The sequence below is a fragment of the Engystomops pustulosus genome, chromosome 8 (assembly GCF_040894005.1).
Source record: "Engystomops pustulosus chromosome 8, aEngPut4.maternal, whole genome shotgun sequence".
Classification (NCBI taxonomy): domain Eukaryota; kingdom Metazoa; phylum Chordata; class Amphibia; order Anura; family Leptodactylidae; genus Engystomops; species Engystomops pustulosus.
This window is the reverse complement of record NC_092418.1, coordinates 68,586,523-68,599,762: the sequence shown is the minus strand read 5'-3', so window position 1 is coordinate 68,599,762 and position 13,240 is coordinate 68,586,523. Positions and strand designations below refer to the sequence as shown.

General features: G+C 39.6%; 1 protein-coding gene across 11 annotated transcripts in view; it reads left to right on the top strand.

Annotated features, from left to right (window-relative positions):
- Positions 1 to 13,240, top strand: part of ADAM23 (ADAM metallopeptidase domain 23) — a 162,330-nt gene that overhangs the window by 67,395 nt on the left and 81,695 nt on the right. For all 11 annotated transcript variants that reach the window (XR_011849397.1, XR_011849398.1, XM_072121072.1 and 8 more), the window contains exons 5-6: positions 3,014 to 3,096; positions 7,672 to 7,735. Coding sequence is in view for 9 of the 11 variants with exons in the window: in XM_072121072.1 (XP_071977173.1) it covers positions 3,014 to 3,096; positions 7,672 to 7,735 (147 nt within the window). In the remaining 2 variants the exon portion in view is untranslated. The remainder of the gene's footprint in view (positions 1 to 3,013; positions 3,097 to 7,671; positions 7,736 to 13,240) is intronic.

Genomic DNA, 13,240 nt, shown 5'->3' with positions numbered 1-13,240 from the left:
TTATTACATTCTAGTACTAGACTACAAACAATAGACACACAATACGAAATGTGACATCCTGTTACCTTCAGTACAGTATAAAGTGCCCATTATTATGAAATCATGTGGATAATCAAATGATATATCCCTATTCTATACCAAGACTATGGTGGGGATTTATCAATGTGACCAAGGTTCCACCAGTTTAGTGAAGGAAAACCCTAGTCATTTTCTGTGCCAGATTTATCACTGTTTTAATGAATCTGGTGCAGGATAAGATTGTCGGTTTCCAGTTCAGACCTACTTTAAAGTGGTCTAAACTCAGCGTCACAATTTTCGGCGTATGGAACATTCAAAATCCTACACCCCTTTAGACCAAGTCACGCCCCTTTTCCAAAGACCTCGTCCCTAAGTCAGACAAGTAGGAAAATGGCTAAAAACAGGTCTAAAAAGCCTTATTAAATGTGGTGTAAGGCTTTTCACTGTTTTTTGGTGCAGAACTGCCAGAATTGTAGCGCAAGTCCGTTTCTAAATTCCGTCCAATGTCTCAGCCAAAGTATTAAAAGACGGTGTGTGTAATGCCCCCTCCTTAAGAAAAATTGTTTCACCTAATCTGTACAACAGTCTACTACTTTCCTCTCTTCCAATTCTGGTAAAACATATAACATTAATGCACATCTAAATTGTGCTAGCGATCACATTGGGGCAAATTTACTTACCCGGCCCATTCGCGATCCAGCGGCGCGTTCTCTGCTCTGGATTCGGGTCCGGCCGGGATTCATGAAGGCAGTTCCTCCGCCGTCCACCAGGTGGCGCTGCTGCGCTGAAAATCATCTCCACGCGCCGGAATGCACCACCTCGGACCAGGTGAAGGTAAGCGGTCACCAAGCGACACTTTTTCGGTTTTTAAATGCGGCGGTTTTTCCGAATACGTCGGGTTTTCGTGCGGCCACGCCCCCCGATTTCCGTCGCGCGCATGCCGGCGCCGATGCGCCACAATCCGATCGCGTGCGACACAATCCCGGGGCAATTCAGGTACAATCGGCGCAAATCGGAAATATTCGGGTAACACGTCGGGAAAACGCGATTCGGGCCCTTAGTAAATGACCCCCATTGTATACTTAGCTTCATGCCAAAGATGCAACCTACAATGTAGGATGCACTATAAGGAAACTAAAGAAAAGATTATCAGAACATATTACATCTAACAGAGAACTCACCTTTACTCAAAGCATTTCAGGTTTATCAAAATATTTCAGATTTACACACCATGGAGATCTCTCTGGTTGATGAGTCATTCCTATTGATCATATGGACTGGACTAATCCAGGAGCCTCCGCATGCGGGAGAAATACTAGATCCGGGAGCTGGGCACCAGATTACCAACTGGCATGAATTTAAGAAGTGACCTGTTATATTTATTTTAAAACTTTGAAGGCATAATTCGGGTATTTTTTCCTTTTTTTCCCTTTTTTATTACTATGGCATGCTAAGTTGTGATTGCATTTCATATGAATGAAATTAGGCAATAGGTTTGTTAGGGTTTTAAACAGAATTCCCTGGTGCTTTTTCCTTTATATACTCAGTATTGTGTCACTGTTTTTAGGCTACGACAAAGGACAGACTTGTCCGAAATGCGTCAGTTTTTTGACGATACTATGTAATTTTTATGCTTTAATTTTTTATTGCATACCAATTAAGTGAAGATTTTATCTACATCTTTTTTGGACATTGTTGCTGTCCGCAAGGATTTACTTTTTCTTTTAGTAATGATTGAATGCTGTTGGTGGCATCTATCAACTCAATGATGATGACTTTTATGGACATTACTACTGACACGTGGACCCTGAACCGCAATGTTTGCGACTGTTTCAAACATTCTGGATCAGGCTCAGGATACAGACAGGAGTACCCCAAGTGACAACGGCAACGGATCAGCCTGAAGTTCAGAGTCAGGCACAGGTACCATGCAGAAGAACCACAGGTCACAGCAATACCGAATCAGGCTGAGGTTCAGAGTCATGCACAGGTATCAAGAAGAACTTTCTGGGGATCAACTCCTGCGAGGCAGCCCTGGGTATAGCTCAAAAGCTATGTACTCAGAGTTCATTCATAGCATCCTGACAACCTGGCATCAGATGATTTTTCTAAGGGTACATTCAGATGGCGAGGTGCTCGCCGGTGCCGAATCCCTGGCAAGCACAGGGCCTGGTGGTGGAGGGGTGAGCGCTCTTCACCCCTCCTCTCTCCAAAGGAAGACAAGAGCCTGACTCGGTGACTCACCACGCTATCATTTGAACCCATTGAAGTCTATGGGTGCCGTGATCTGGTTGCAAATCTCTGCCCCCATAATGGCCGCCTGAATAAGCACTAAGGCAAACAGACTAGGCAGGAGATCGATGGGGTTCACTTATCAATCATCTTAGCAGTCATGACTTATTGCAGTAGAATTTTCCCCAAGATGTATTTGTTTTTTGCAGGACATGTTATTATGGCCCTGAAAAATCCCACATCATTTAAACTACATCATATAGTTTCCTGGATAAAAATTATGTCCCAATTCTGCTACTGTAGAAAATATACAACACAACTGACAGTGATGTGCCTCCATATATAATAAACATACACTATATTTTAGACATATACTATATCCATATTAAATAGTAGTCACTAAATAAATATGCTATAGGCCATCACACAACCAATTAATGTAATGTCTTGTAATTAATAATATATAACAGGTCAAAGACAATAACTGGTAAATTTTATTTTGAAGGAAAAATCTGTTCAACAATATGATCCATCTGTTCAGTTCATGACTTTCACCTGTTAAAATAAGAAACTGCACCTAAAACCACATCAAAACTGTTTGCGGTGCAGTTATTACTCCAATATGTGAGCGTACACTCAATGGGACATTCCAGCTGTTAGACCAAACTGTGTCGTCATGTTTTCTATTTTCACTGTGGAAAAGAGCAAAATGTTTTCATTGTAAGAGACTACAAGATTGTGAAAGCATTCTTTTCTTCCACAGGGAGGAGAGCACTGCTACTATCATGGTACCATCAGAGGGGTCAAAAACTCCAGAGTGGCGATTTCCACGTGCAATGGTTTACAGTAAGGAGAAATTTATCACTTTGGCACTTACTACAGCAAATACTACACATGCTATACATGCTTTTTAAGTCTGTATTTGATAGAATTGTACATTCATCATTTTGTTTTAGATTTTAAAATGTTTTAGATTTTTATGTTAAGAGGCTTTTTTTCTCGTAAATATGAATTCTGAAACAAAATGTGCCATGTTCCCATGAAATATTGTTTGTTCTGGATTGTATATAAATCAGGTTTCTGCAACCCTGTTAAAATAGTTGGGACATTTTTTGTTGCTGCCATGAAAATAAAATTTACTATCATTTCAAGTTTCCTGTTTGTTTTACCAATTAGAAAACCAGATATAAACTGTACAGAATTATAACAGGACTTTCCCTTTCCATTGTAAGCGTAAAATGTGAGGGTTCTGGACATGCACTGCAGTAGCAAAAACTTGTCAGATATAAATCTGAGTGATGATTTCTGGATTGTAGATAGGATTAGGTTTAGTTACATATGTGTTATACAGTCATGTAAAAAAATAAACTACCCCCTATTGAAAGATGCATGGTTGTACACAAATATATGTAATCAATAAACATCTGGTCCTTAAAATGTCTTAAAGAGGTATTCTCATCTGGGCATTGACATTTAATTTAATACACCTGCCATATACATATATTTATTTAATTGGATGTTGTTAGAAATAATGTACCTGTTTGAAGATAATTTCCCATTAATGCCACCATGTTGTCCCTTAGAAACAAGATAGTTGTCCTTGGATACAACCACCTCTGCAGGAGGGATTGCACAAAGAGACAAACCGTTTTTTTTTAATGAAATGATCAGGAGTTACTGGATGTCCCACAGCTGTTCTGTGGTAATGAACACTGAATCCAGGTGGCCAGGGATGTCTCAGTAGTGCATTTGTGGCTTCCGCTGGCAGGGTGCGAGGGTAGTCATATCCATGAACGGTTATCCCTTTTTAAACGACAACATGGTAACATTTATTTACTAAAATCCAATTAAAGAAATGTTTGTATATGGCAAATTCAATTAAATTTGATAGCCCAACTGGATAAACTTCTTAGAAGGGAACAGTGGTGTAACTTGAAGTTGACAGGCCCCAGTGCAAAGTCTGTACCAGGCCCCCTAAGAAAATCTATGGCAGTGGTGGCGAACCTATGGCAGGCTTACTGAAACTGACCCTGCTCAGTCCATCTTCCTGCTGTGTCAGGTCTCTATGGAGTTTCCTGTGTGGCAACGCTGCTGTTTGCTCAAAGCTTACACATGCTTCAGTAGGCAGCAGCATGGAGCAGACCACAGAGGTCAGAGGTTGCGTGTGGGCGGAGTCACTGACGCTGGACACTTACACAGCGTCTCCTGCCTGAGCCCCTGCTCTCCTCCTGCCTGTCATCAGGAAGAACTGAAGATAAGAGAATGATGCAGCACAGGAGTCCAGGCTGGGTGATGGCTACTGGGTGATGGCTGCTGGGTGATGGCTGCTGGGTGAGCTCTCAGTTCTGCTCATTCCACTTACATTTAGCCTCCTGTGTCAGCCCTGATGCTTATTCATTCATTGTATAGTGTACATACTGCAGGATCCCAATCCTTATCAGACAGCCCTTTGCATAGCACTGCACTATTGAATTTACACAGGACTACCTCCTTTACATGGAGGGAAAAGCTGCAGTCCTATGTAAGTTACATACATAGGACTGCTGCCTCACTCTCCCTCAGGAAGTCCTGTAAAAAGTATAAAAACATTTTACACTGTACTGTTTGTGTCACATTGAGGGAAATACAGCAGTCCTAAGTAAATTATGGAACAATAGGCTGCAGCAGTCCCGTGTACAATACAGCACTGCATGGTGCAAAAGCCATTTGAGTAACAGACTCCTGCATCTTATTGCACCATAAGTTACACAGGACTTCTGTAGCTAGGCAGCAAAAGTGGTTAAAAAAAATTGTAAACCCTTACTTGTAGGTAAGTAGCAGCCAAGTACTGCAGATCGTTTTTCCTTTACAAAATGATCATCAGGCAGTGTGACCACCTCTATAAAAGAAACATAGTTTTGGCAGTTTGCTCACTTGGAGCATTCAGATGTGAGTTAACACCAAGAGGGAGGAAAAGTGGCACCACTGATCTTAGATAAGCATTTGTTGCGGCCTCTCAATCAGTTGGATGGAGCTGAACTTAAACTAAACCACATGGCACAGAGGTCTGACATCATTAGGCATGACCACTTCAATCAACATAACTGTTGGGTGTTCAACCTCTGCCCATACCAGAATACCCCTTTAAGAGAGATGTGCATAATGAACGACAACAATCTCAATGGACTGAAACAACATTGTAAAGAGAAGGCCAAAATTTCTTCAGAGCGAAGTGGGAGACTGATAATGGTGGTTCTACAAGTCATGAGTGTTTTACTCTTGGCTTTTCCATTTTGGCTTCATTTTGTTGAATAATTAATGGCATGGTTAAAGCTTTTTGTTTTTTTTATTTTTCACCTGAGGTTGAATTTGCCTAATATTAAGACCTACTTAGGACCAGATAGTTTTACATCTTGTGCTGATAATAAAATGTTTAATATTGAAAAGGTAAAGGAATTTTTCTGATATTGGATTAATTAGCTAACATACTTTTTCCTGATATTTTTTAACTAAAGTCAAAATGAAATAAATCTAAACTGTCAAAAATTTATGTTAAAGGGGTTGCCATCGTTCAGCAAATAATTAATATTGTTTGTCTAATAAAAAGCAAACCAATTTTCCAATTTATTTTCTGAATTGATTCCTCACTGTTTTCTAGATCTCTGCTTGTAGCATGGTTATGTGATATCACACAGGAGCTCAATAGTGTCATAGAGAGTAATCGGAGCTGTGTGTTATAGCCGTGCAACTGTCTGACATCACATGACCAATGGAACGTTTTTTATCTACGGGAAGTAAGCTATGAAGCATTCGGTGGTTCTTATGCTTTTTCTCAGCATGCAGAAATCCATGAGAAATTGACACAGGAAGCATGTTAGAAAAATGTATAAACCTTCATTACACAAACATCATCAATTCATTTCTGAAAGTGAACAAGCCCTTTAATTATGTCCATGCAAAGAAATGTATCCGCATGTCAGTAAGCAGCAAGGTCTTAATTTTATATTGATGTCCTCCAACTGCTTCAAATGGCCTTGATTTCCCAAAGCAAATGTGGTGATAAAATGGAGAAAACATTTATAAACAGTTCCAGATAAACAGAGTCATTGATAAAATCTTACAGCCCTTGGAAAACCAAAGCTGTTACTGTGAGCTGACCTCAGATTCTGAGATAATAAATTATTAACAAAATGATGTTACTCTGTGTGGCTGCTAATACAGCTTTAAGAGCACCCTTCCTGTGCTGCACCAGCTAGAAAGGGCATTTTGCTAGTCTTACAACTTCAGTGTCCCTAGACACATTTAATAATGTAGCCTTCATTCTCAAGGACAGTGAAGAGTACTGACTTCCAGCTGACTGCATCCATTGCTGAACGATACATATTATACTGACACTGCTTATTGCCTGGCTACTTTCCTCTAAGGAGTACTAGTAAAAAAAAAACAACTGTATGCGAGAACTTCCAATGCTTCTATTGTTTCTATATAAATTTAGAGACCATTCTGGCCATTTTTATATGTAATTTCCATATAAGAATGTTGAATAGTAAAAAATATTATTATATATAATATACAAATGTTCCATGTAGAACAGTGATGGCGAACCTTTTAGAGACTGAGTGTCCAAACTACAACCAAAATCCACTTATTTACCGTGAAGTGCCAACGTGGCATTTTAAGCATTAACTTACTCCTATGTGTTCTTCCACATCTTTGAATTTTATCGGCCACCTAATGCCACTAATACAGTTGAAAGAAAGAGGGTAAATAGATTCTCTCCAGGATCTCTCTGTACAGGAAGAATGGTGGGTCTAGCAGGATGACCTCCATAGATAATGCAGTTCTGTCAACACCTTCTCACTTTTCCCGCAGTTCCAAACAGCCAATGAAGTGCCGCTTTAAAATAGCGCTGAGAGCAGCATCTCATAAGTTGTCTGTAACTGCAGAAAGATTTGGTGGATTTGGTCCTGTTTGGTGAACTCTGTCCTGCAGTGATGGCCTGAGTGCCCACAGAAAGGGCTCAGAGTGCCACCTCTGGCACCTGTGCCATAGGTTCGCCACCACTGATATAAAACAACTATACATACATGGACAACACATGATTTATTTATTGCTAACTTATTCCATATATTATTCCAAAATATTATTATTTTTTTGTTCAAATTCAAATATCATTCTGCGTCATGTCAAAAAAAATCTGAAAAATATCATTATTGAGAACACTGGTAAAAGATATTAAGTAAGTGATTTATATTGTAAAATAATAAGGTTTATCATGCAAGATTTTTTTAAATTGTGAATTGTTTCATTTTTAACGGCATTGAAAAAAACCCTTTAGCCACACCTTTAGTATGCAATGTTTACTTAATAGTAATAAAAATGTTAATTGTAAATAACTGCTTGATATGGTGGCATCAATTTAATAAAATGTTTCTTTTTTAGCGGAATGTTTGATGATGGTGCTCACACCTACACCATACATCCGGTGGACTTAACTCACAATTCTGTAAGTATTCCACAATGTCCAATGATTCCTTTTTATAGCACATACAATGCTGCCAATTATTAAACGAAATATTAAAAATATCTTTGGAACTGCACAATTAATTAATCAATTTGTCTTGCCCCCCATCTACTCACCTACCTTACAGTAAATTATAGGTTACTATGGAATTGCTTATACAGCAGTCAGATATTGAAGGGGTTGTCCTACTTAAAGTGTTTGTGCTAAACCTCCACACTGATATAAAGAATAAGGAATAAATTAACTCACTCACTTTTAATAGTATATAGAAATACATTTGGTTCCCCAGCAAACTGCATTGAGTCACAGGGATGTCTGTTACAAGGCTGCAGTCATCATCATTATCTGCTCTCTGCTGCGCTAGCTTTCTGACGGATACTACCTGTGTCATTGAGTAGCATGCACAGGGAAAGGCTCTTTTTTGCTTGCTCTCAATATCAATTGTATGTTCAATATTCTAAGAATTAAGCATGCAAAATGTGGAAATATGTGGTAGCACTGTATTAGCCAGAAAACAAGTGAATGGCATGGCGGTTTAACCTAATCTTCAGTCATCTTCAGTGCAGGAAAATGCTCCTTTTCTGCACTTAAACAGTATATTATAACATAATCCTGCTGTCTTCATAGATGGTAAGTGCAGTTTTCTGCTTACCAGTTTAAATTATACCTTCAGAATGACTGCGTGATATCTGACAGCAAATGTTCTGCTTGGGAAATCGCAAAGGTGTTCCAATGTTCAAGATACTGAAATTGTGCTGATTCATACTTATGCTTGCTTATTTTAACTAGAGCAGGACGTGACCTGAGCCACCAATTGTTCCTGCTCAGAACTTTTCTGAAAGTCATTTTGTTTATTTCTCATATTTGCAAGTCTCAATACCAAATCTATATTTAAAGTGTTAAAGGCAGTCTTTTATGTGCTTCTGCCCTACCATGCCACTCCCATCACTGGGAAGGACTATTAATTTGTGTTGAGAGGACATGAAAAGCAAAGTCTGTGTCTGTACCAAACCTAGACCTGAACCTAGACCTGAACCTAGACCTGAACCTGGACCTGAACCTAGACCTGAACCTAGACCTGAACCTAGACCTGAACCTGGACCTGAACCTGGGCCTGAATTGATAACAATTGCATGTAGCTTATTGGCGTATAATTGTCACAAATTTTTGTGCGCACATTGTTTTCACTTTTTTTTTAGCAAGAAAAAAAATGCAACTCTAAAGTCACGCAATGGTGGAAAAAATACACCACATTTATCAACTGAGAATTTTCAAAAGAATGCAAATTCAGTCGCAAAACTACATCACATAGGAGTGGTGTATGTGGATCCATTGCTACTACAGGAGTTTTTGCTCAATTTTGCAGTTTTTGCTCAATTTTGCAGTTTTTGCTCAATTTTATGTTTGTGGTATCTGAGAATTTCAAGTGCAAAAACATTGCAAAAAAGCAGAAATTGAGCAGATGTAAAACATACATGGGACTGGTGCAGTCTATTCGCATAGAGCACACACAGCTGATGCTCACATAGGAAGGCATTTAACACTGCACATACACCAGACTATAAATCTGACTGTTGGTAACCTCCCAGTCTAGTACGGCGGGCATACATCGGCGGTGCAGAGACGAGCAGGGGATTAGCACAGCTCAACTCCGCCCCTCTCCATAGGAATTTACAGCGCACGGCGCCGTATTAAGTAGAAAGATAGTACATGTACTATCTTTCTACGTGCTACGGAACGGTACGGTGCCGCACTTGAGCCCATAGAAGTATATGGGGGACGTATATACACCGTATATACGTCGGCCGTATATATGCCCCCATATGTTCGTGTGAATGTGTTATGCCTAACACATAGACAACTGCTCAAAATCCTGCCTAATGATAAATCTCCCCCATATTGTCTTTTTTAGATTGTGTACTTATGACTCCATTTTGTGTTAAAAATTTGAAAATAGACCTGAACCTAGACCCGATCTCGTTGGGCTCACTAAACAGCTGGTAGGCACTGATTACTTTTAGCACTGGTGCAAGCGCTGATCGCGGGTTTTACTAGGGGTGTGGTTTGGGTCTAGTTTTGGTAGTCTTGTGGGCCTAACAAAAATTATCTTAATTTAAAGACTCTTTAGTTAAAGGAAATCTACCATTAATATTAACCCCTTAATGACCGCCCTATCGGGAATATACGTCGTTCATTAAGGGTACTTCTTCTGACGCGACGCCTTTCTACGGCGCCGCGTCAGAAGAAGATTTCTGGACATCGGGTCAGTAATGTGCCGGTGTCGGGCTGTGATATCACAGCCCAGACCCGGCACTAACACCCGGGATCGGAAAAACTTGGGTGTTTAAATCCTTACACGCCGCGGTCAAGTATGACGGCGGCGTGCAAGTGTGTCCCACGTGGATCGGACCCCCCCCCGGTGTGCTTACCAGGGGATCCGATCCCTCCTGCCGCTGCCCCCGGGTCCGGCGAGTGACCCGAGGCTTCCGGCTCCTCTTCTCGCCGGGTTCTGCCTTACTGGCAGGACCCGGCTGTATGTAACTGAGCATTCGCAGCATGCTCAGCTACTTACACTATACACTGCAATACAAGTGTATTGCTGTGTAGAGGCTTGATCAAGCGATCGGATGATCGCTTGTTCATGCCAAAAGGTGGAAAATGTATGAAAGTAAAAAAAAAAAGAGTAAATCATTTTATTATAATAATTAAATAAATAAAATAAAGTCCCATAATCTCCCCAGTGACACACATAATGCAAATACAGTATATAAAACACAAAAACACACGAAAAATGTACATATTTGGTATCCCTCCGTATTAATCTGTACAATAAATCTAAATCAATATTGAACCCGCTCGGTGAACGACGAAAAAAAAAACTATGAAAAACTTCCCGTAATATACAATTTTTTATCAAACACCAGCACAAAAAATCATCTAAAAAGTGATCAAAAAAAGCTACATTCCCTAATATGATACGACTGAATAGAACAACTCTAAGCCCTCAACCAGAACTAACAACAGAAAAATACAAAAGTTAAGGCCCTGAAAAGTTGTCAATAGTAAAATCAATGCGATTTTCTCCAATATTGGTTTTGCTCAGTAAAATTGAGCAAAGATAAGAAAAACGATATAAATGAGGTATCACCATAATCGTAGTGAACCAGAGACTAAAGATAAAATATTATTTTTATGTTACGGTGAGCGGGGAAAAAAGTGCTAAAAATCCCAAATAAAAATTGATGATTTTGTTAATGTCACCCTTGAAATAGTTAATAAAATCTCATGAATAAGCTATAGACCCCCAAAATGAATTATCTATACATTGTAACTCACCACGCAAATAATAAGCCCTCATATGTTCGCATTACCAAAAAAATAAAAATGTATAGCGTGTACAATGTAACAATACAAATCTGCTGTGAATAGCGCTGCTTTGATCCTATGCTCGGCCGTGCGCCCGTACAGAAGTTTACCACCAAGTATGGGGTATCAGTACACTCGGGAGGAATTGGGCATTAGACGTTGCAGAGCGTTTCATAATTTTATTTATTATAAAACTGTCAATTTTGGCCTAAATTAATGTATTTTCCCAAAAAATTCAAAAAGTTTCTAAATTGCAGGTCCGTATTGTTTTAACCCATGTGAAACACTTAAAGGGTTAATAGACTCAATAGAAGTTGTTTTACATACATTGAGGGGTGAAGTTTCTATAGTGGGGTAATTTATGGGGTTTTATTATCATATAGGCCTTACAAAGTCACTTGAAAGCTGAGTTGTCCCTCAATATGTGAGTTTTAGCAATTTTCATGAAAATGAGAAAAATCGCACCTAAAGTTCTGCACCTCATAACATCCTAGAAAAATGACAGGATGCATAAAATATCATCCCAACATAAAGCAGATATTCTGTAAATGTTAATTATCAAGCTTTTTGGGTAGTTTTATTTCCTGTCTGGAAAGCAGAACATTTCAAACTTGGAAAATGAAGAATTTTTAGAAACTTTTGCCAAATTTTTACTTTTTTTCAGAACGAAATGCAAAACTTATCACTTAAATTTAGAACTAACATGAAGTACAGTGTTTCACGAGAAAACATTCTCAAAATCACCTTGATATGTTAAAGCGTTCCGAAGTTATAACCAATTATCGTGAGACATGTCAGATTTGAAAAATCGAGTCTGGTCATTGAGCTGAAAACTAGTGTCGGTGATAAGGGGTTAAGCATGATAAACCAGGGTCACTTACTCAGATGACTCGCCTCCTGCTCTTTCAACACTTCTTCCCTCCCTCTGCCTAATTTAATGTCATAGTACCAGAGGAAGTTTCAGCACACAGTGGGAGGAGGAATTTCTCCCGCTCACCATAACAGCCCCGCAGAGCCCTTTTGGCTCATTAGCATAATCAGAAAATTTAGATTTTAGAAGAAAGAAGGTCATGGCTAACAAATATAAGAAGATAACCACAATCACAGTTCCTGGATCTATGAGTAAGTATCCTTGGTTTATTATGCTTTGTTTTGATGGTAGATTTCCTTTAAAACTAAGGCTAGAAAATAACCATGTAGTGTGAGTAATAGACATACACTATACAAACCCAAAACTAACTGAAAAATGCGGATTTGGACTAGTTTATACTAGATTGCTTTTAAGGGGTTGTTTAAAAGGGTGGCTTTGAAACAGCATATTTTTCTTAGAAACCCTGTTCTATAAATAGAGACAGAAATAGTGACACTAATTATTTTTGTGGGTAGTGAGCTAAAGGCTAATAGAAGGCATTACAAACCGTATACACAATATATACAATAACACAGAATTTTACATTTGGATGGCAACAAGACTACATGAGAAAGACTTGGTTCATTAGAAAGGGAGATGGGAGAAAGTTCCACAAAGTCAACTATCACTGCAGCCCTCCACCAGTCAGATTGAACTTTTTGGTGTTACTTCTAAGCGGTATCTGTGGAGATAACCAGGCACTGCTCATCACATGCCAAATATAATCCAAGCAGTGACACATGGTGGTGGCACCATCATCCTATGGGAGTGTTTTTCTGCTGTAGGGACTGGATGACTGCTTGTAATTCAATGAAAGATGAATACGGCCAAGTACAGAGAGATTGTGGAGGAAATCCGGCGCCGGCATGCACACGACGGAAATCAGGGTGCGTGGCCGTAAAAAACCCTGACGGATTCGGAAAAACCGCTGCATTTAAAAAAAAAAAAAAAAAAAACACGCGCTTACCTTCACCAGGTATAGGCCAGTGAACTTCAGTGCGTTCCGATGGTCTTCAGCGCAGCAGTGACACCTGGTGGACGTCGGAGGAACTGCCTTAGTGAATCCCGGCCGGACCCGAATCCACCGCAGAGAACACGCCACTGGATCGCAAATGGACCGGGTAAGTAAATCTGCCCCAATGACTCTAAGCAAACAGCTAAAATAACAAAGCAGAGGCTTCAGAACATCTCTCCATTCCTGACTGGCCCTG